The following is a 24,614-nucleotide window of genomic DNA, read 5'->3' as shown; positions in this document are numbered from 1 at the left end:
TGTTAAAGTGCTGGAGTGCTCTTGCTCAAAAGTAGTGATTTTTTCTCTGACTAATTTCAGCTCCCTCGTGGATTCCTCTATCACTAAAAGGATTAAATCCATTGAGCACTTATTTAAAATACTTATCCACCGTGTGCAAAAGGCAGGATTAAAACGTCCAATTGTGGGTACATTGTGCACCCGGAAACCCCTGGGAATCTGCTTGTTTCTGAAATAATCCGACAATGTGATGCCGTGCATAGATATATATATATATATATAGATATATATATATAATAATTTATTATATTTATATACATCACATCATCACATTTTGTTTATCTGCTATTACGTAGATGAGCCACAATGAGTTTGCACCACAAAAAAGTCATTAATACCAATTCAGAGGTAGCGTAGCTACAGTACAGTGACCATTTTATTGTTACAAACAAGTGACATAGACAGGTGCTGCCTGTCCAGTACTGTACATCTAGAAATCTAATATTCTTTGATGCTGTACTGTGAGGTACTGTGTTTGACAACTGTCAGTCAATACATATTATTACCAGGATCCCCTGGGCACAGTTGCCCACGAAGTCACACAGTATGGTATTATACACACCATGATATTTATTCAAGGAACTGTTATACAGACACAAGGGAAACACTGAGAGTCCAGAATCAGCACATAAACAAACAGCGGTAACTGCAGGATAATTCAGAGTTCAGAGTGGTCACAATAGCAGAGGCAAATTAAGTCCCAGGTAAATGAATAATAAATAATGGCAGTAATTCAGAGTTCAACTGGCAGGAAGGCAGAAGCAAGGAAAGTACAGAATAAGCAAATAATACAGAGATGGAGGAAACATAATGAGCAGTCAGTAGTTTCTGTGCTGTCGGTTTCAAAACTCACAGGAGCTCAAGGAACACAAGCACTGAGAAACAATGATCCAGCAATTAGACAAGTGTTAGGTAATGAGCAGGCAATTACCTGAAACCTACTGTACTGTAGTCAGAGATCAAACGTAGAAGAGCAGCACCTCTGAAAGCTTCCAGAACTGCAAATTGCTTATGGAAAGTGGTGATCCTTGGCAGCAATACTGGGAATCATGGCAATCCCAATCTCCCAAGTAGAGGATTCCAGGTGCACCCGAGAGAAACACTCAGAACCTGGTAGACCTAATGAACCCCAGGACCGTGACAGACTGACCAATACTCAAAACCTTGTCAGACTGGATCATACTTGCCCAGACTGGGCAGCAGAAAGATAATAATGCCTGGAGGTGTGAACAGACATTACCTTGCACCTGAAGGCATAAGATGACAATAGTTTGGAGTGTCTGCACCCTCTTAGCAACTGGCAGACAGGTGTCCCTCACAGGTAATGTGGAATCGAAACCTCCTTCTTGGAGAGGCTAAAACTCTGAACCTTCTCCTTTATTCCAGGTGCCATATTATATTGCTTTACTGAAAAGTCTAAAAGATTTTAAAAATGTTGAAAATAATCATGTTGACATTTATGTGTCGATCATTGCCATCTTGACCTCTTGGCCATGTCAACCATATTATTATCCTTTATTTATATGGAGCTGCAAGGGATCCGCAGCGCCCAATTACAGAGTACATGAACAAATAAGTAAAACAGTGATTTACGGTTGAATACAAAAGAGGACAAGTACAGGATACATAAATATAGCTGCATCAGCTGAGGACATTGGAATAAGTATCAGCGTGGCAGAAAATAGCAGGATTTGGGCCCTTATTCTGGTTCACTCGTAAACGTAAATTCCTTCTCAAATGGACATGGACAAAACCATACGCACTGCAGGTGGGGCAGATGTAATGTGCAGAGAGATTTACATTTGGGTGGGTTATTTTTTTTCTGTGCAGGGAAAATGCTGGCTGTTTCACACTGCAATATAGATCTCACTTTGAAGTAAATCCCACCCAAATCTAATTCTCTCTGCACAAGTTACATCTACCCCACCTGCAGTGCACATGGTTTTGTCCATTTGAGAAGGAATTTGCCTTTGCGGGTGAACCAGAATAAGGGCCTTGGTGCCATCAAAAATGGTTTAAGTAAGAGAAGAAAAAGCACATTCTAAAGGGTATGTCAACCATATGTTGTCGATGTACTGATTGTCGACCAAGACATTGGGGGGCATTCATTCCCGGATCCTGACTGTAAGGACGAACAGACTGAATAACTTCTATTGTCTGTCAGACATTTGAATACCCCTTTTTTCTGCCTTCACTGTACAGTATTTCAGTTTTGGAGCTTGTTCGCATATTATTTTCTATACTTATCTATTTTATATAATCCACATTTTTTCTGCATGGTCAGTTATCTCATCACTTTATCCTTTTGTTTTTGTTTTTCTGTTATATTTCTTCAAATCCTGCTCTTGGGAATGTAAAAATCTTAGCTCTGCTATGACCACTTAAAAAGCATTGGAGCGTTCGCTGTCACTTGTAAACAACTGAGAGCATATATTGTTATGTCAATCCATGGCTTGAATACTTGCTGGAGGCCTTCACTTTGTTCTAACTTGTAGCTAAGAAGCCTTAATAATAGATTGTGTAACAACAAACCTGATGAGTAAAAAAAGTAAATAATCTAGCGTTATAAGGCTCGTGTAGAAGCAACAACACGGACTGTTAATTATAAACTAAGGTTTGTGACTAACCTGATGAACAGCAATAATATTGTACTTTACATTTGTACCACTATATTAAGCTTATTACTAACCCCTTACACACCTCCCCTGCCCACACACCCACCACCTCCCTCACACATATCATACACTGCTCTTTCATAAATATGTTTTCATGCTGACGAAGACATTATGGGCCAGAGTTGCATGTAAAGCAGTCAGATATTCTGTGATTGGATATACTAGTAATGCTGTGTACACACGGTGAGATTTGACATTAGATTTTGACTATATAGTCAAAATTGCATGCAGATCTTATGCATATCGCATAGGGTTTTTACCTTACGATCCCGGTGCGCGCTCCTGTGACAGCACAAATTGAAATCCAGATAGACAGGGTAGCAATGTCTTTATAGTGCAAATCTAATGCAGATTGTAGGAATTGTACAGAGTTAGCAAAGGTTGCATAGCAGTCGAATCTTAAGTCGAATAGCAAGGGAATCTCACCGTGTGTACACACCATAAATGTGAATCTTGTCTAGATGTTTTAGCAAGCTTCATCTATGCATCGGCACCACCCCCATGCACTAGACAAGTAGCCATCATAGTCATCTACACCTACAATGTTTAGTAGGAACGGCCCCTTCTGAATAGCCTGCAATTCTATCTGCATGCCCACTCTGCAATTATACAATGTGTGTATGCACTGTTGCGCTCCAGTAACACCCAGTCAGTCAGAAGTGGAGATACAATACTAAATTACAGCAATGTTGGGTACAAGTGCAGTTTGCAAACATGATATGTTTGCAAAAGGAATCGGGTAGAACTCAAGTGTTATATGTTTTAATAAGTTGACCACTAAATTGATCACTTTTGCTTCTACCGTATAAATGTGTTTACATTCCATCTTCACAGTGCAATGATACAGTATGTCACCTGTCACTCAATAAATGTAAATATGAAGAAAATTAAGATTCTCAATTTCACATCAGACAATTATATCCTTCAGTTTAGATATAACATTTGTCTGAGAGTAATATGTAAAAATGCTTGTCTTTCTTAAATTATATAGAATGTATGACAGCAAATTTTGCTATCAATGTGCAGAATTTGAATTTTCCAGTGATTTCAAAATTTTTAAATTTAAATAAATGTACTTATTAGAATTATAATCATTTCTAAGGCCCGTCACATTCTATTACCATAAATGATCACTGTAATTATCACTATATTGTACACGCAGTATGTACTGTAAAATAGATTTAAACTACAAATCTAACTCTCTCTGCACACTTTTACACCACACCTTCAGTGCACCATAGTTTTGCCCATTTCGAGAACAAATTTGTCCTGCAATCAGGCCCTGCACATCCAGTCGCAAGCTGCTCACCATCAAATGTTTTTTCAATGTGTGCAGTCTGTGCTTTGCCCAGGAATTGCTTGCTGACTGTGATACAAACAGGCTGTTCAGGGCCAGAGATAATGAGACTTGATTCCCCTCAAATACCTGGGCCAGCTTGTGTTTTCCCTGACAATCTCAAAAAACAGCCGGTCACTACCTACAAACTCTGGCATTCTGTCACACACAGAATCTCTAGCACTGTGATAAACCTTCCACTGCATTTTCCCAGCAACAGATAAGCAAAAGTTAAAGAAAATGATGGGTGTGCTACTAATCTTGTAGCACCTCAATAATTCCGGGCACCTCACACAATGGCCCTTATTCTGATCTGATTGCAGTACAAATTTGTTTGGAAAATGGGCAAAACCATGTGCACTGCAGGTGGGGCAGATGTAACATGTGCGGGTTACATTTGGGTGGGGTGTGTTGAAACTGAAATCTAAATTGCAGTGTAAAAATAATGCAGCCAGTATTTAGCCTGCACAGAAACAAAATAACTCACACAAATCTAACTCTCTCTGCACATGTTACATTTGCCCCACCTGCAGTGCACATGGTTTTGCCCATTTTCCAAACAAATTTGTACTGCGATCAGATCTGAGAAAAGGCCATTATGATGTATGGATGCCCCGGTAAGTGAGGACACACTATTGTTTAATGTGGCACTTTTTTTCTGCTTTTTAAGATAGTCTGTGTCAGTTTTTTATTTATTTATTTATTCTTTGAAAGTATATTTAACATTCTAAAGTTAAAAAAGGGAAATGCATATAATTTAATGCATCACAATATATAAAGAATAACATTTGAATTTGAAATAAGAAAATTTCATTAAAATTTCCAATAATTTTGTGCATACTTTATCTGGTACCACAATACAGTACATTTTAGTATATGCAGCAAGAGTATAGTTGAGCAAAAGATTTTAAAGTTACTGTATTGTCAAAAGTGGATTTTGCATATTGGAACTAATTTAGATTTTATCGCAAAACACATTTTTTTCAATTGGAAAAACCCATGTGCACTTCAGGTGGGGCAAATGTAACATGTGCAGAGAGAGTTAGATTTGGATGGGGTGTCTTTAAACTGAAATCTAAATTACAGTGTAAAAATAAAGCAGCCAGTATCTACCCTGGACAGACACAAAATAACTCACCAAAATCCTGGGGTGGATTGGCCACAGATTCCTGGTAGGCCACCACACCTATGAGGCCACCTGTCAGTGATTGATTGATTTTTATGATCTGACCTAACACTGGAAATACTCATCTATGGCGGGTGTCCATCTATATACATTGTGATATCTGTTACAGGGACACGAGTGGGTGCTTTCTGGGGGGGGTGTAACAATTGTTGGTGTGTTTCTGGGAGAGGTGGGGATATTTGTTATAGTCAGGGGATTATTGTTATAAGTGGTTATTAAAATGTGGAGGTTTGTGGTTCCTTGTTACATCCCGCCATAGACTGTATACCGTGAATGGTGCATAGTCTCCTTCATCCTGCACTGATCCCTGCTGTGCGACGGGTGGGGTGTTTTGGCGGAGCAGAGGCGCCATGTAATCAGTGCAGCGGGGGTGGGGGCTGGGGCAGCACGGAGCAGAGGTAAGGAGACAGAGCTGCCAGTGCCACTGCTAGCTGTCATACAATGTGACAGGCACAGCACCTGACAATGATAGTGTACCTCACCATCTGCCACTCCTGTGCTCCACTACAGCGGTGCCTCTCATATTTCGGGGGGGAAACCTGCCCTATCCCCCCCCCTATTACGATGCCCCTGGTTAAGGTTCAGGGAGGGAGGAGGAGGTAAGCTGCAGAACAGACTGCAGAAGAACAGTCCATCAGGGATGGTCTCCCCCTCTGCAAGTGGATCTGCAGCATGAGCGAAAGCACAGGACACGCTGCTGATTGGTCAGAGCGCATCCTGAGGAATATTTTTTTTTGTATCATCAGATAAAAGTGGCGGTATGGCATACCAGCGTATACCGCCCTACTTCAATATATTAATCCCGTCTATTTTGGTGTTAGTTCTGCCTAAGTTTGATTTGGTGCTGCTCACATTTATTTATTTATTAATAGTTTCTTATATAGCGCAGCCATTGGCAAATCTAGAAATATGTTAATGGGTGGTCCCAGATTCAACTACAGTACTTTTGATGTATAGAGGGCGGGTTTTGGATGTGGGGTATGGTGCTACACTGGGTTGAGCACAGTTTGTGAGGATGGGGCTACTTAACTTAAGTATTCCTGATCTTTGATCTTCCCTTGGTTTCTTCCTCGTTTAGGTATTCTCTCATTGATTTTATGTGGAAGAGAAAAAACAAAGCTATGGAGGGGTTTAGGTTGAAACAGGGGTTTGGTGCAATTTTCAAGATGATGGTGTTTGTCCCAGGTTTATAATGCTTCTTACCTCACTTACATAAAAATGTAGTGAGGGTAAGCTTATCTGGGTATCTTTTTCAAGATGATCTGTGGGAGGCGTACCTCACTTGTGCATCTCTTTATCAACGCATGCATTGATAAAGAGATGCACATCTCGAAACGCGTCGGCAGGAGGAATTGCTATTGATTTTTTGGATACACACTCTCTGTTGGAAGGTTTTGTGGCACCTAATCGCCCCCCAAGGAAAAAGGTAGGACAGAGAATTTTTTCTCAAATATACTGAGTCTACAGTACCGGCCAGTAGCTCAGTACCAGTCCTGCCCTACTCCAAAAGTGGATGATAGTGCCTCCCCACCAGCAGACGGTGTAAATTGTACGGATAATATTTTTTTTTCCGTCTATTAAGATAATTATGTTGTAAAATAAAACTTTTTTACCAATTTTAAAGAAGCAAGCCTGGAGTGATAAAAGATACCTTAATGTTCGTGTACATACACAAAAAATCGTGAGTACCGGTACGCACCTTGAGAAAGATACCCTGATGCGAGTTTCTTTGCGTGTTAATGTGTAAGTGAGGTACGCCTCCCACAGATCATCTTGAAAAAGATACCCAGATAAGCTTACCCTCACTACATTTTTATGTAAGTAAGGTAAGAAGCATTATAAACCTGGGACAAACACCATCATCTTGAAAATTGAACCAAACCCCTGTTCCAACCGAAACCCCTCCATATCTTTGTTTTTTCTTTTCCACATAAAATCAATGAGAGAATACCTAAACGAGGAAGAAACCAAGGGAAGATCAAAGATCAGGAATACTTAAGTTAAGTAGCCCCATCCTCACAAACTGTGCTCGACCCAGTGTAGCGCCATACCCCACATCCAACCCCCCCCCTCTCTACAACAATAATTGGGTCATTTAGGAATAACCCTTTAGGGTGACGGATAGGCAGCACAACACTGAGAACTACAGCGCCCAGGTAATTGTCTTACCATTTTTTACTACTTTTGTAGTATGTAGGGAGAGAGGCAGAGAGACATAGGGAGAGAGAGAGGCAGAGATACTTTGGGAGAGAGAGGCAGAGAGACATGGGGAGGGAGAGAGGCAGAGATACTCTGGGAGAGAGAGGCAGAGAGACATGGGGAGGGAGAGAGGCAGAGATACTTTGGGAGAGAGAGGCAGAGAGACATGGGGAGGGAGAGAGGCAGAGATACTTTGGGAGAGAGGCAGAGAGACATGGGGAGGGAGAGAGGCAGAGATACTTTGGGAGAGAGAGGCAGAGAGACATGAGGAGGGAGAGAGGCATTGATACTTTGTGAGAGAGAGGCAGAGAGACATGGGGAGGGAGAGAGGCAGAGATACTTTGGGAGAGAGAGGCAGAGAGACATGGGCAGGGAGATAGGCAGAGGCACATTGGGAGAGAGGGCAACATGGGGAGGAAAACAGTGGTATCTCATCCAGTGCGATATTAAAGATGCATCCTGTCACCTCTCCCTCAGGCAGAGACCCAAAACTACTGTAGACTGTGTTAAAAATCCACAGCAAATACAGCACTGCCCCAGAGGAGCTACCTACTGCAGCTCCCTTATGTAAAGCCACCCCTGCCACTCAGTGTAACTATGTGATTGCAACTGGGGAGAGGGAGTAGAAACAGAGACCAGTGAGGATGCCGGTTATTGCCAGCTCATACTGTAAATTCCTGCAAGTGGGGAGGGGGCAACAGGCCACCACATCGAGTGATGTGAGAAAGGCACATACAGTACAGGCAGCAGGGAGATTTCACTAGCTGGCACATAAATCTCTGTGACAGGTGAGAGGGGACAGCTGGCTACTATCCGGCACATTAATAGATAACAGTTGGTGGAGTGCGGGCCGCGAGGTGGGCGTGGCTATCCAGAAGTTGGCACACAGCATACACGGAGCACAGAGGGTGAGGGAGAGATATCCGCGACATACTTACAGTGCAGCTATCAGAGGGGAAGAGCTTGCCTTGCCTGCTTCTACTCGGCACATATAGACCAGCGAGCAGGAGGGGGATGGGCTACAATGGGGGACTTAGGAGCCAATGGAGAAAGTGCACCCTTCATGCCTGGGCCCCGGTGGCAGAAGGAAGGGGCAGGTCTTTCTTAGAGGGAAACAGCAGCAGACTGAAGCAGCTATAGACGGATCTAATGGGTGATCCGGTACACCCCCGAACCACCCCTTAGATTCGCCTATATTCCATTGCGCTTTACAAAGGAGACAGTGATACAACAAACTGGGTATTTACAGACAGTCAAACGTATAAGGGCCCTGTTCGCAAGCTTACAATCTATACACGAGGCCACTTCTAGAAATGTTTTCAGGGCCACTTTTATTTTACAATCCATTTCTGCCAAAATCTAATGCTTTCTCACCATATTTCATTTGCCCCATCTACAGGACACATGGTTTTGCCCATTTTGAAAACAAATTTGCCCTGTGATCAGGTCTGATTTATGCCCATTGTCTGTATACAAACCATTATGCAGAAGCAGTTGTCACACAATAATGATTATCTTTGTGTACTTATGCAGCTGTAACTTGTATCTGTTTTTTTAGGGAGGATCTGAACATAATATTCCAGTTGTTATATCCAAAATATCCAAAGAACAAAGAGGTAAGTTGAGCAATGCCATGTACTGTAATATGAGTAAGTATTGCATTTCATTTTTCAAAACTACAGCACATATTCTTTTTGGAATGTTTTAATATATATTTTTATTTTAATAATTTAGAGTTTTACACAATTTAAAATAAAAATTCTTCTTCACACATACATACACACACATACAGTCTATATATATATATATATACAAACACGAGGACTCAGGTGAAGATACCTGGCGGCTTGCAGGGTATCAGGTGTCTGAACACTGCTGCGAGATGTCGCAGCAGTGTATGGGCTGGGCACCTAAAGAGCTACTATACTGTACTTGCTAAAGTGCTGGGAAATGGTGCTGATGATTCAATGTAAATGTATCTATCTATCATTCCTTTTTCCCCAAAAAATGTAACAGTGTAACGTGGGCTAGGTGAAATGAGGGAGATTGCTAGACTAATGAGGGAGAGAGGAAGATTGCTGCTATTTCAGGGAGTCTCTTGTTTTGGCATGGAAAGCTTCTTGCTATCTAAGAAGCAAATGAACTACATTTTGGGGATGGGAATCAGGCTCCTAAAGCTTATGTAGCTTTCTATAAAGGTGCTTTAGTAATGACAATAGTAGGAGAATATACTGCAGCCAGTCAAAGTTGTGTTCTTGATTTTACATCGAACTGAGTAATTTAAAGTACCCATGTATTAGTTCAAATGTACAGACATATTTCTGTATATTTTTTCTGAGCTTAGTATTCCACCCAGGCCCTATTTGTAAAATTGCCTCTGAAGTATTCATAAAACAGAGTTACCACTTTGGTAACTGAATGCAGCTGCTATTCTTCTAATGCCACTGGAAAGAAAGAAAATGACAGTTCACACTTCTGAGTTCTAATTTGATTTAAGGTCAGTTCTCTCTGAATTTCCACTTCAGCGATATTGGATTCCAGTGGAAATGGCCATTTCATGAACAGTACTGTATGTTCACTGAGAATAACAAGTAAAGCTGTGAGATGAACAAAAGAGCAATACATATTTTAATGTTGAATTCTCCTCATGTGTATTTTTGGGTGTAATTACAAATTGCTCTTGACATACAGGGCCACATATATTAAGCCTTAACAAGGAAAAAAAGTCAAGGGTGATAAAGAGTGATAAAGGCCCATGCAGTCAGCTCATAACTGCCATTTTTCAAACCCAGTATGTAAGATTGCATTTAGAAGCTGATTGGCTGGTACTTAATCACTCTTTATCACACTCCTTTATCACTTGTTAAGGCTTAATGTATCTGTCCCTTAATTTCCTTGATCAAAACCTTGAGAGAATACTACAGAAATAACTTAGGTGCTATATTTGTCATTTGGTAGATTGGCTGTGCTGATGTTCTGCTTATGTCTTGGTTAACCTACAATCATTTGCAGCACTCATATTTTTAAGCAAATTGCGGTACTTGTGTATTATCACGGCGCCCATCGTATCGCATACCATAAGGCATACGATAATATGCGATGCGATGCGATACAATGTTAGCAGATGTTATACAATTTCAAATTGTATACCATCGAATTGTATCCCATTGTATGGCATATACAATGGTATAAGATTTTAAATTGTATAAGCACCCTAATGGGTGTTTTCAATGTTAAATGTGCTCCTATAAGATAAATAATTGTATAAGCACCGTAATAGGTGCTTACAATGTTAAAAGCACCCCCACGCCACCCGTGCTATCAACGCCAACCCGAAGCGTGGCGAGCGCAGTGTTGGCGTTGATAGTGGCAGTGGCGTGGGGGTGCATTTAACATTGTAAGCACCTATTAAGGTGCTTATACAATTAAAGATTGTATATACAATTTAAAATCGCATCTCATTGCATTGTATGCCATTGTATGCCATATACAATGGTATACAATTTTAAATGGAATACAATTCCATACGACTGAATATCGTGGGCGCCGTGATAATACACAAGTACCCAAATTGCTTTTTCGACTGCTCTGGGATATCATCTAATTCTCATTACTAACTTCCACAACCCCCCTTCCTTCCCTGTTGTAATTACCAGAATAGATTTGTAACAACGCAACTTTGATGTGTTCAGAGACGTGGGGGGTAATTCAGACCTGCTCGCTAGACTGCATATATTCGCTGACTAGTGAACAGATAAACGACGCCCCACCAAACGTACACCCCCTCCGCCACCAAAATCCCCACGCTACCATGCAGGCGGATGTGTACCCACACATCCACTTGCATGCGGCTGCATAGAGGAAAAACATTGTTGATTGCTAACCTTCGTATGATTTTTCCTCCCTTTGCAGACAACATTAGTCTATACCTACTTTTATCCTGCACGGTGATGGCCGGAATGGAGGTGGGAGCTGATGTCATGTGATTTCAGGCGCCCACCTCAAGCAGGCATGAGCACGCCTGCATTCACACGTGTCCGCCCAACATTTCCATGGGAGTGCCCACCATTTTTGTGGGCATGCCCATTAAACACTGGGTGGACCCCAATAACTGCTCCATGCCTGCCCATTATTTAGCGAAGCCCCAAAGGCATTTAATACAAGGATTGGAGCATGCACAACATTGGGGCCCCATGATGCCTTACTTAGAACATGCACAGAATGACTGTTGTAAATATTGGTGGTAAAATGTGTCTCTCTACCTAAGTTTTAAAGATAGAAAGTCAACTTCTAAGATGGGTTAGAAATGTAGTCATGTCAGTTGCTAGGAACTGGCCCATTCATTTTCCCCTAAAACAATTAGAGCCCGCCAATGGCACAACAACTTAGCATTAACCAAGGGGGCAGTTCTATCTAGCAGCTCTACCAACCCATAATCCCTGATTTCAGTCACCTGTATCGCTGTTTCCTCCATGTTTGAATATAGTGATTTTTTTCTGTACTGTACCCATATTCTATACCACTTAGAAGTTTATATTTTCTTGAAGGAGTAGTAAAAAAGCAATTCTTTTTTACACCTCTCCAATTACTGTAGGTATTCTTTTAGGTCACAGGTTCTCAAGCTCGGTCCTCAGGACCCCACACAGTGCATGTTTTGCAGATCTCTTCACAGAATCAAAAGTGAAATATATATTTTATTATATAAATATGTATTAGCTCTACCTGGGGATCTTTTCAAACATGTCAGTAATGAATGCACCTGTCGGGTGACCTGGAAAACGTGAACTATTGGGGGCACCGTGTTTGTTTGTTTTAGGTTATCACTGCAGCTCTCAACAATGTGTGATAAACCCTCATGTCTGCTGGGCAGGCCTTCCAGATGTACTTGGGTATTAATTATTTACAGGCACATTTTCTGTAATGGCACTGCACGTAATGATGACAATAAGCAATTAGTGATGCCATGATCTTTAATCATTGCATTGCTGTCAGATACAGTATCTATATAACCACAAGTGCAGTGTGTGTAGTTTCTGTAATTGAAATAGGAACAACAAATAAAGTTGTGCATGGTTATGAGGAGTTGATGGGACTACCAATTTAAAACATATAAACAGTGTGTCAGCCCAATTTAGTAACAAAAGTATCAAACAATATATAAATCAAACATTACAATTTATTTGTGTCAATGCTAGAGGATCTGACAGTTTAAAACAGACACAATAATAAAAACATTACGAAGTAACCAGTAAGAGGAAAAGTCCTTTTAATCAGTGTAAAAATAAGATGCTGACCAGATAATAATCTGCGGGAACAATCTTGAAGCAGCCCGGGGGGGGGGGGGGGTTAACACTGCTGCCCGGGGGGGCATGTTAATGCTACTGCCCAGGGGGGTGGTTAACGCTGCTGGGTGTTAACGCTGCTGCCCGGGGGGTGTTAACGCTGCTGACCAGGGGGGGGGGTGTGTGTGTGTTAACGCTACTGCCGGGGGGGTTACAGACCAGGTTCCACACTACAGCCGCTTCCGTCCACCGCACCGCCGCACTGAAGTCCGCTCGCCCACCAGCGACCAGCAGCCGTAGAAGGGCAGCATAGCCAAAAATAAATATAGCCACATATAGGATGACCCCAGCACCGGCACTGATAGCACCGGCCCTGGCAGCACGGTCGGTGGCCCAGCCAGGTGAAAATCTGGACCGGCCCACCGGGAAATGCCCAGTTTCCCGGTGGGCCAATCCGCCCCTGGGTCGATATGGAAGAGAAGTAGTATCAGCACGTTGTTACGATGGGGCTGGCTATATCATGTATGATGGGGCCGGCATGCTGTAAAGGACAGGGTCACTTTGCGTACCTGTCCATATTGATGCTGCTATCGAAAAGATAGCAGGCCAATATGCAGGGCAAATGTTCCACCTCCTGCAGCTATTAATTTTGACAGCTGCAGGGTGGTGATACCCTACACCTACAACAGGGACAGTGCTGTCCAAGCTGCCAGCTCTGGGCTGCACAGGAGATCTCGTGTGAGTTGTGGGGTCTAAAGGTGCCCATACACGCTGCGTGCATTATGGGCTAGATCGCATGGCATGCGTTTTACATGCAATGTGCGTGCGATGCAATCCGAAAGCAGTAAAAAAGTATGTGCAGCACATCCTTTGTGTACTGTGTGAAGCAATGCTCGAGGGAGCGCACATCTCATCGCATTGCATGCTGTTATCACAGTGTGTATGGCCACCTTTACACATGCCCAGGAGAGCCAGCCTGACAGGCCGAGACAGTGCATCAGCTGATGTGCTGTACATAAAATGGGACGTCGCCCTAGGAGAGAGTTTTAGCTCCCCCACTTTGGAATGCAAGATGTTGATACATCTTGTCGTGTCCCTTCCTGCTTCGCCTCAGTAATGAGGCAAAGCGGGAAGTGTTATAGAGGCACAATAAGCATCAGTATAATACATCTACACCGTATTTGCATTGTGGGCAATACCCAAAGCTCAGGCATTATCCTTTTCAGGCAATATCCAATTTAGACAGGATTCTTTAATGCGTTTCGTCACCCACGTAATTGAAATAGGTATAATTTGTTTATTTACCATTCCGAACACTTATTATTAAATGTTCCCAACTGTAGTATCAGATGTTGTTAAAATATCCCACATAATAACATACTAAAATAAAGCTTGCAAAATGTAAGTAAAAATATACAATCAGTGGTTAATTAATTGGATACTCCTTTGTAGTACTGTGTAGGATTCTGATTGTTCTGGGACATCCTAGAACAGCCTGAATTATTTGTGGCTTAGATTCAACAAGGTGCTTCAAACATTCCTTAGAGATTATGGTCCACAGTGAGCTGATCGCATCACGCAGTTGGTGCTTGCACAATCATACTGCAAAAGTGCTATTACTACGCATCCCAATGGTGGTGTATTGGATATATTGGATTGAGATATGGGGGGTTATTCTAGTTCACTCTTTCTGACAAATTACTTCTTAGATGGACAAAACCATGTGCACTGCAGGGGTGCAGATGTAAAATGTGCAGAGATAATTAGATTTGGGTGAGTTATTTTGTTTCTGTGCAGGGTAAATACTGGCTGCTTTATTTTTACACTGCAATATATCTCTCACTTTGAAGCAAAACCCCACCCAAATCTAAATCTCTCTGCACAAGTAACATCTGCCCCACCTGCAGTGCACATGGTTTTGTCCATCTAAGAAGGAATTTGTCAAAGAGTGAACTAGAATAACCCCCATGGTAAGATTTAAAGTCACTGGAGTACACTGAACTCATTATGGCCCTGATTCAGGTTAACTCGGTAAGTTGTGAAGCTTGCAGCTTACCGAGTCCCAGAGGGCCTGCCCCTTCAAATCAACCATGAAGACACATCCCGTCGCATATCCCGCTGTAGGAAAAATAATTTGATGGTCGACGAACATCAAATGATTTTTCCAGGGCACGCAAATATAATTAAGTGCAGACTGACTTGTATTTGCGGACTTCTGGATGAAGACAGGGTGGGTGGCTGATTTCATGTGATGTCAGCTGCCCGCCCCCGCCACACCTCCTCCCGTCCACAATCCCATAGGAATGCCCAGTGTTTTCACGGGGAGGCTCATGAAACACTGGGTGGGAGACACCCGACTCCCCCGCCCACATCGCTCCATGAGAGCATATAGGTGATTATGTCTGTAGGCAAATGCGCATGGGGAGCGAATGAACCAAAATGACCCTCTCTGTATCAACCAGTGAAAAGAGTGGAAAAGTGGAACATTGGAGAATCCAACCAGCTTTGAGGAAGCATTTCTTAAGTATATGCTATAAGATAAAAGCAACATGATTGGCTGATTAGATATTTGCATTACCAATCTGGATGGACCAATCTGCAATATGCAGCACTTATCCCTGTGTACCAATGCCTATTAATGTATAGATTGTAAGCTTGTGAGCAGAACCCTCTTACGTATTTGTCTGTCTGTTATTACATAGTTTTGTTTTAATAGTGTTTGTTCCCATATGCAAAGTACAGCAGAGTATGCTGGTACTATATAAGAAACTGTTAATAAATAATAAAATAACAAGCAGGTATATACTGTAGATATACATAATAAAGTGACCATCAAATGTAGATATATCTCTCAACTTAGGATATTTCAAGTAGCCTGTCTGGAGAGCAGCAAATATACAAATATGTAAATAAAACACATACATACAGTACATCCTTTTCCATTTATCTTACAAATTATCTTTCCATGTGGGTTTTATTTTTTTTACCTTGAAGCACAAAATACACACGGTACTTCTAAAAGTCTGGGAGTCATTACAAAGCTTTCCAATCTCTGTGTGATGACTGGATAATGAAAAAATAAATTATTACTTGGGGAAGAATTAAAGGCAAATTGAATTATACCACTCTGGCAGATAGATGCATCCTTCTCATTGCTAATCAAGAAAATGCAATCTCTGAACTACCAAAATTACCAAGTCTGTGACTCCTACTAGTGCCCATAGGAGACTTAAGAGGATTAATGTTTTCTTCCCGGGCGTTCTACTTTTGGCAGCTTGGAAAATGAGTTTCTGTTTCTAATATTTGCCATTCTCAGTATGGAAAGTGCATTCAAGTATCATTCTAGAGGGAAACGCAGCTTTTCTCATTATTTTGAACAATCTATTATTTAAGATCATATTATTAAAGTATTTTTTTTCATCTTGTGTTTATTTATCTCTTTTTCACAGCTGAGCTTTCTGGTCTTCTATTCATCGGAGATGCAATTCTCCAGGTAGGAATAAGAATCCTTCCTTATGGTATGTTACCACTAGTAATGTGACTTAGCAACCAGTTTTTAAGCTGTATTTATGTTCTCATTACAGATCAATGGCATAAATGTGAGAAAGTGCAAACATGAAGAAGTGGTAAGGTGTTATGTTTTTATAAAAATATTTGGTACTTGTTTAGTTTCACGGCACCCGCGAGTGCCACTCTAGCTATGAATCTTGGCAGCTTGCCAAACTGTTATCAGCGCAGCGCGTGTTTGAATTCTGGCAGCTTGCCAGCTGCTTTACATCTGTAATCTGTGTTATCAGCAGCGTGCGCAGTCAGTCACTAGTAGCGTAGTGTAGTCAGCGGATTTACTAAAAAGCGTCTAGCGTCTAGTTCTAAAAGCGTCGAGCGTGTAGAATTAGTCAGAATTATCATCCCTATCAGAAACAGCACCTAGTTCTCGCGACTAAGTCAGTCAGCTTGTAGATTGAGCGGTACGCAGTTAGCATATTCAGTCAGCTGTTGCGTAGTCAGTCAGCTGGTATACTGTAGATTGAGCGGTAAACAGTGAACGTAGTCAGTCAGCTGTTGTCATAGGCGTGCACAGCACATTTTATTAGGGGGTGCACCATCAAAGGGTTGTGTGTAGTATAACCTATTGGGCACATTAGGTGTGTCTAACATCACCAATCAAGGGTGTCTACCCTCATCTATTGACACTCTCTACAATATAAAACGTCTCTCAGCCACACCATAATCTCCTGCCTATTTCAGTTTTAATCTTCTAATTACGCTGTGTAACAGTACATGCAAAAAGACTCAAAAACATATATGGATGATGCAGGAATGTAGTGATATGACAATGGTCTAGTACAAGTAGCAATGCAGTGTACAGTGAATGAATTGATACCGGCGCTTTAGAGAGGTAGTCTCTTAGAGATTTTGATTCCAATAAATGTCCAGTAACCAGAAGTTTGAATGGATGTGGCGATTATGGATGTATTAATCCTCCAGATATGGAATAAAGCAGAAACAGAATATAGTGCATAACATTTAAGACAACAAATTTAATAGGGGTAATGCACTTACAATTGGTAGGAGTTAAAAAGGCACATAACAAATAGTCCCGGGGCACAGCAGGAGGTATGTGGTCAGTCTCAAAGGCTGATCAGTTCCGGACACTGAAACAGCCTGAATTCGTCCGTCCACACGAATCCCGAAGTCCAGCACGGGTACAAAGTCAGAGTAGTCAAATGGCAAGGCACGCTAAACGCGTTTCAGATCCTTATCGATCCTTCATCAGTAGCGTGCTCTTGCCTTGCCATTTAGCGTTTAAATAACGCTGGAGATTAGCTGTCCGGGTGGCGCTTCCGCCTTTGCCCGGAAACAAGATGGCCGTGCGTTCCAAGCGCCGGCCAATATGTGTTCCAAATGTGCAGGATATTGTAATCCCGGAAATAAGATGGCCGTGCGTTTCACAGCACGGTCATTACAATCTCACGCAAATGGATATACATATCGATCTATCAAGTCAAGAAACATATCACCGCTATAGTCAATATCCTTCTAACAAAACAGGTCATTATTATATCTATAAAGTGCATAAGTGCGTGGATCTTATTTGCATTAACAGCGTGTATATTAATCACATTCCTTAAAAATCTTCATTTAAAAAAACATCTGGAGATTGCATATAAGAACAAGATAATAGAGTTGTATAAAAACAATTACATAAAATTCATATAGATAAATTTCATATAGATAAAAGGAGAGACGGTCAGGGCTAAAAAGATGATATTTAGGTTAAAAAATGTTTCAATTCAAAATCACCATTTAAACCGCCAGGGACGAGAGTGTTTAATCTATGGATCCATCTCATTTCATTTTGCGCGAGGCGTTTATCAATATCCCTTGTTCGCCATTTTGGTGTAATCAGTTGGATTCCCCAGAAATTGATTAGGGAACATTCTTTAGATCGGTGTACCTTATGGAAGTGGTCTGAAAGTGTGTGGGTCAGTAGACCTTTACGTATATTGTATACGTGTTCAGCAAGTCGTGTTTTTAGTGGTCGACTTGTTCTGCCCACATAAAAGAGATGGCACGAACACTCTAATAAGTACACAATATTTTTAGAGTGACAGGTAATAAATTCATTAATTTTATAAATTTTTCCTTTAACATTAAAATCTGTTATCTTTTTACTTGTTCCTTTTACTGTTTTACACATCAAACAGTCTCCGCATCTGTGGAACCCCTTGGTGCGGATGCTTTGTCTTGGTGCGTCATCTATAGTACTTTTTACCAAGTGGTTTTTTAGTGATGCGGATTTCCTATAAATAAAAACTGGTTTATCTGGTAAAACATTTCCTAAAATCGGATCTTGCTTTATCATATGCCAATTATTTTTAAAAACATTCTCTATTTTAAAATGGAGGCTATTGTATTGGGTGATAAATGCCCATTGATATTTATCGTCTTTTTCTTTTTTTGTTTTTTCCTTTAGTAAGTCCGATCTCTCTATATTATGAATTCTTATTTTTGCTGTATCGAGTGTGTCTGTTGTGTAACCTTTGGATGTCAATCTTTCTGTTATTTCTTCTATTTGTTGATTACAGATTTCCTGGTTTGAACAGTTACGTTTGGCTCGTGTAAACTGACTAAAAGGGATACTTTTAAGCCAGTTGGAGTGATGTTGACTAGTTACTTCGATATAGCCATTTGAGTCAGTGGGTTTTCGATACATTTTAGTGTTCAGTTTCCCATCATCGATATAAATAGTTAAGTCAAGGAATGAAATTTCCTTTACACTGTTTAAAAAAACCAAATTAATAGACATGTCATTCATATTAAGAGTGTTACAAAAAATAGAAAGCTTTTCCTGACCGTCTCTCCAAATAAATAAAATGTCATCAATAAAACGCCGCCATAGTACCAGACCCGCCCCCAGTTGGCCATTATGCCAAACTGCCGATAATTCCCAGTAGGACATAAATAGATTGGCGTGACTGGGGGCGAATCTGGTACCCATGGCGGTTCCCACACACTGCAGATAAAAGCATCCATTATGATAAAAGTAGTTGTTGGAAAGGATAAAATCAATGCTTTTTAAAATAAAGTCCTTTAAATCTGTATTAAGTGATGATAAATGTAAAAAATATGAGACTGCTTGTAAACCTATGTCTTTCTTTATTATAGTGTACAGGGTGCTCACATCTGCGCTGCACAGAATATCTCCATCCTTCCATTCGTAATTGTCTAGGGTTCTTAATAAGTCTCCGGTGTCTTTCAGATATGCATTGGTCTTTAAAACAAGTGGCTGTAAATAAAAGTCGACCAGTGCGGACAGATTGCTGGTAAGGCTGTTACAGCCAGAGACAATAGGTCTCCCAGGGGTTTTTTTTTCATCCTTGTGGATTTTTGGGAGGATATATAAGGATGGCACTGAAGGTTCTTTTATATTTAAAAAGTCAAATTCTTTTTTTGAAATAGTGCCTTTTGAAAGTGCATCAGTGGTAAGTTCTAATAATCCATTAGTAATACGTGCAGTGGGATCACTTTTCAATTTCTAATAGGTGTCCCCTGTCGTTAATTGTTTATCAATTTCCTTTAGGTATAAATCTTTTTTCATAACTATCACACTACCACCCTTATCAGCGGGCTTGATTATTATGGATTTATCTTCTTTTAAGGTTTTTAGAGTCTCATATTCTTTTTTTGTTAGATTACATTGTTTTCCAAATTTATTTCCTTTTTTATCTAAAATTTTAGTGATCTCATCGCAGACCACTTGGTTAAAACATTCTAAAAACTCCCTCTGCAGTGTGTGGGATAAAAAGTGGATGGTGGTTTAAAAGATGTAGATATTGTAATAGGTTCGGCAATTTCCCCTGAGTCTTTAGACTCAAAAAAGCGTTTAATAGTTAATTTGCGAATAAATTTTTGAATATCTATAAAAAGGTTAAAACTATTCGGTTTGCAAGTGGGGGCAAATTTTAGTCCCTTTTGTAATATCCGGATCTCTACTTCGGTTAGATCACGGTCAGTCAGATTAAATACTCTTCCTGTATTAGTTTCTTTGGTGTTAATTCTAGAGTTAGTAGAAATGTTTTTAGTCTTTCGAACTCTTTTTATTCCCGCTCTTTTCCCTCTTTTAGTTTTTATTTTGTTTTTTTCTTTTAACAGGCAGAGAATCTCGTTGGTCCACTATCTTCTCCGGTAATTTTGGTGGCCCTGGTCTAAAAAAGGAGACAGTTCTCTTTCTCGGTGTCTAGGGTTGGGGTCTAAATGGGAGAAACGATTAGATAATTTTAATTCATGTGTCTCAGTATTTCTAAACTGTGGTCTAAAAGGACGTCTCGGAGTATGCCACTTTTGCGGGTTATTTGTACCTCTATATTGGTTCGACCAATTTTGTCTATTTGGCTGTCTATAATATCTGGGTGTATCTTCATCATAGACAGGCATTTGCATTCTCTCTTCTAAAGGTACATTAAATCTTTTTTTCCTCCATATTGGGGCTTTCCTATATCGGGGTATACGATTTTTGATTATCATTTAAAGTACGTTTAGGTATTTTAGTAATTAATGGTACATTACTCTCTTTTTCTGGTATTGAGTCTCTGAGGAATTTTTTACCTTTCCTCTATCTCAGTTCCCTTGTACTTTTCCCAATTTTGTCAAGGAGTGCTTCCTCGTACATTGAGAAATCATCTAGTTCTTTAAAAGGTTTTACAGATTCCTGTAGGACAACTATTTCCTCATTTAATTGTTTCAAAGTGTGGGTTCTGTCCTTAATTATTAGGTCAATCAGTGCAAGAGAACATTTTGTAAGTATAGATTCCCACTCTTTTGAGAAGGACTCGTCTGTAGAGAGGAATGACGGTGGTTTGGTGATTTTAAGACCCTTTGGGATTATTTTTGATGTTAAGTAGTGTTCGAGGGTAACCACCTCCCACCATAATTTATTTTCTCTTAACATTACTGATTCCAGTTTGAAAAAGACTGAACCCAGATTCTCATCGCTGATATCGATATTAACATCCTGGGATGAGAATGTATTTTTAACTAGTTGATTGCGTATATCTCTAAAAGAAAACATGATGGCAGCACTCAACACACAGTTTAAGAATAAACAAACGTGATACAGAAGGGTTAACTGTGGTGGGTGCACACACAGTGCTCTCAAGCAGCCTATTACAATTCAAGGTGTTATTCTTAAAGCACCTTAAAAACAGAAGGACAGTGTACAGTGAATGAATTGATACCGGCGCTTTAGAGAGGTAGTCTCTTAGAGATTTTGATTCTAATAAATGTCCAGTAACCAGAAGTTTGAATGGATGTGGCGATTATGGATGTATTAATCCTCCAGATATGGAATAAAGCAGAAACAGAATATAGTGCATAACGTTTAAGACAACAAATTTAATAGGGGTAATGCACTTACAATTGGTAGGAGTACCAATTGTTGTGTACTTATTAGAGTGTTCGTGCCATCTCTTTTATGTGGGCAGAACAAGTCGACCACTAAAAACACGACTTGCTGAACACGTATACAATATACGTAAAGGTCTACTGACCCACACACTTTCAGACCACTTCCATAAGGTACACCGATCTAAAGAATGTTCCCTAATCAATTTCTGGGGAATCCAATTGATTACACCAAAATGGCGAACAAGGGATATTGATAAACGCCTCGCGCAAAATGAAATGAGATGGATCCATAGATTAAACACTCTCGTCCCTGGCGGTTTAAATGGTGATTTTAAATTGAAACATTTTTTAACCTAAATATCATCTTTTTAGCCCTGACCGTCTCTCCTTTTATCTATATGAAATTTATCTATATGAATTTTATGTAATTGTTTTTATACAACTCTATTATCTTGTTCTTATATGCAATCTCCAGATGTTTTTTTAAATGAAGATTTTTAAGGAATGTGATTAATATACACGCTGTTAATGCAAATAAGATCCACGCACTTATGCACTTTATAGATATAATAATTACCTGTTTTGTTAGAAGGATATTGACTATAGCGGTGATATGTTTCTTGACTTGATAGATCGATATGTATATCCATTTGCGTGAGATTGTAATGACCGTGCTGTGAAACGCACGGCCATCTTATTTCCGGGATTACAATATCCTGCACATTTGGAACGCATATTGGCCGGCGCTTGGAACGCACGGCCATCTTGTTTCCGGGCAAAGGCGGAAGCGCCACCCGGACAGCTAATCTCCAGCGTTATTTAAACGCTAAATGGCAAGGCAAGAGCACGCTACTGATGAAGGATCGATAAGGATCTGAAACGCGTTTAGCGTGCCTTGCCATTTGACTACTCTGACTTTGTACCCGTGCTGGACTTCGGGATTCGTGTGGACGGACGAGTTCAGGCTGTTTCAGTGTCCGGAACTGATCAGCCTTTGAGACTGACCACATACCTCCTGCTGTGCCCCGGGACTATTTGTTATGTGCCTTTTTAACTCCTACCAATTGTAAGTGCATTACCCCTATTAAATTTGTTGTCTTAAATGTTATGCACTATATTCTGTTTCTGCTTTATTCCATATCTGGAGGATTAATACATCCATAATCGCCACATCCATTCAAACTTCTGGTTACTGGACATTTATTGGAATCAAAATCTCTAAGAGACTGCCTCTCTAAAGCGCCGGTATCAATTCATTCACTGTACACTGTCCTTCTGTTTTTAAGGTGCTTTAAGAATAACACCTTGAATTGTAATAGGCTGCTTGAGAGCACTGTGTGCGCACCCACCACAGTTAACCCTTCTGTATCACAAGTAGCAATGCAAAACAAAAATAGTTGATGGATGGGTGCTTCTTTTAATGGAATATAGTTCTAAAAAGCAAAAGTCTTTTGTAAAAGGTATTGCTGGCGGCAGGGAGGTGTTCATAAGGTTGGGTGGGCACAGCATTAGGGGGTGCCTGGGCACCCCTAATGCTCAATGTGCGCACGCCTATGGCTGTTGTATTGACTGAGAGACAGACTTTTCATAGACATGGCTGCAGAGAGGCTGACTATATTTACTCTGCCTCAGACTGAGGAGGAGGCGGTGTCCTTTCTTCAGGGACAACATTTCCTGCCTGAGACCGAGACCTGCCCCAATGGGCACCCGATGAGGCTCTCTATTAAGGAGCAGATGTGGCGCTGCCATCTCAAGGCCTGTAGAAGAAAGCTCAGTGTGAGGGCAGCACAATGGTTTACAGGGTGCCACCTGAGCTTCGTCACCCGTATAAGATTTGTATTCTGTTGGGCTGAGGAGTTGACCAGCGTGCAGTTCTGCCAACGCCATCTCTCCATGTCCCACCACTGTACAGTATAACAATTTGCTATGGGAGGCCTGTGCTGTCAACCTCCTGTTGCAGCCTCAGTGGAAGTTTGGGGGCCCAGGCACCATAGTGGAGGTCGATGAGAACCTTTTTGTTTGACGAAAGGCCAATGACGGACGCCTGCTGCCCCAGCAGTGGATCTTAGGGGGGGGCATCTCCAGACAGACCGGAGAGTGTTTCTTGATGGCAGTCGAGAGGCAGAATGCCAGCATGCTCATGGCTGCCATCGAGAGGCACGTGCTCCCGGGGACCACTATCTACAGCGACTGCTGGAGGGTGTACCAGACCAAGCAGCTGGAGCAGGCTGGCTACCATCAAGCCAGGATCAACCACTGCTTCCACCTCGTGGATTCGGAGAGCAGCGTGCATACGCAAAACATAGAAAGGCTGTGGGGATCCTGTAAGCGGCCAAAGGGGGACCGCGCGCCATCACCTGGACTCCTATCTCCAGGAGCTCATCTGGAGGAAGACGCTTGGCGTGGAGGACCCCTTTAAGTGCATCCTGCATGCGCTGACCCTGCTCCCCCAGGCTGACAAAGTCGACGCCGCAGAGCCAGAGTCTACAGCGTCCACGTCACAGCTGTTTCCTCTTCAAGTGCACATGCAGTTCATGAATAATTACTTTTTTCTAGATTTTCTTCATTTTTGTGTCTTTTATTGTTCTTCAAATTAATTGTATTGTCATTTAAAAAAAAAATTCTCATTCATTATCTTAATATTCACTTAAAAACAGTTAACACATGTCGCCATTACTGTCTCAGGTGTATGATATGGCAGGTGTGAATGGGTCCCTGAAAGAACCCCACCATCCACGCGAGCCCGAAGTTTGGCAAGCGCTTTTCATACCCCCACTATACACATCGGCGTGGAGTTGATTTTATATAGTGTGGCGGGCCTAGCGAGCCACCAAGCCCGAAGTATGGCGAACGCAGCGAGCCCCGCGAGGGGATGCGGATAACTTCACATGTATTCCACGTCCCCTCGCTTGTCACGCTTTGGGCTCGGTGGCTCACTGCGCTCGCCACACTATATAAAATCAGCTCCACGCCGACGTGGATAGTGGGTA

General features: G+C 41.2%; 1 protein-coding gene across 5 annotated transcripts in view; it reads left to right on the top strand.

Moving 5' to 3' along the window:
• Positions 1–24,614, top strand: part of SNTG1 (syntrophin gamma 1) — a 577,365-nt gene that overhangs the window by 420,146 nt on the left and 132,605 nt on the right. For all 5 annotated transcript variants that reach the window (XM_083187410.1, XM_083187409.1, XM_083187408.1 and 2 more), the window contains 3 exons: positions 8,994–9,051; positions 16,167–16,210; positions 16,302–16,343. In XM_083187410.1, coding sequence (XP_083043536.1) covers positions 8,994–9,051; positions 16,167–16,210; positions 16,302–16,343 — 144 coding nt within the window. The remainder of the gene's footprint in view (positions 1–8,993; positions 9,052–16,166; positions 16,211–16,301; positions 16,344–24,614) is intronic.

This window comes from Crinia signifera, chromosome 5, assembly GCF_055691185.1.
Source record: "Crinia signifera chromosome 5, ASM5569118v1, whole genome shotgun sequence".
Taxonomy (NCBI): domain Eukaryota; kingdom Metazoa; phylum Chordata; class Amphibia; order Anura; family Myobatrachidae; genus Crinia; species Crinia signifera.
The sequence above is the reverse complement of the archived record's forward strand: the minus strand, read 5'-3'. Positions and strand labels throughout refer to the sequence as shown.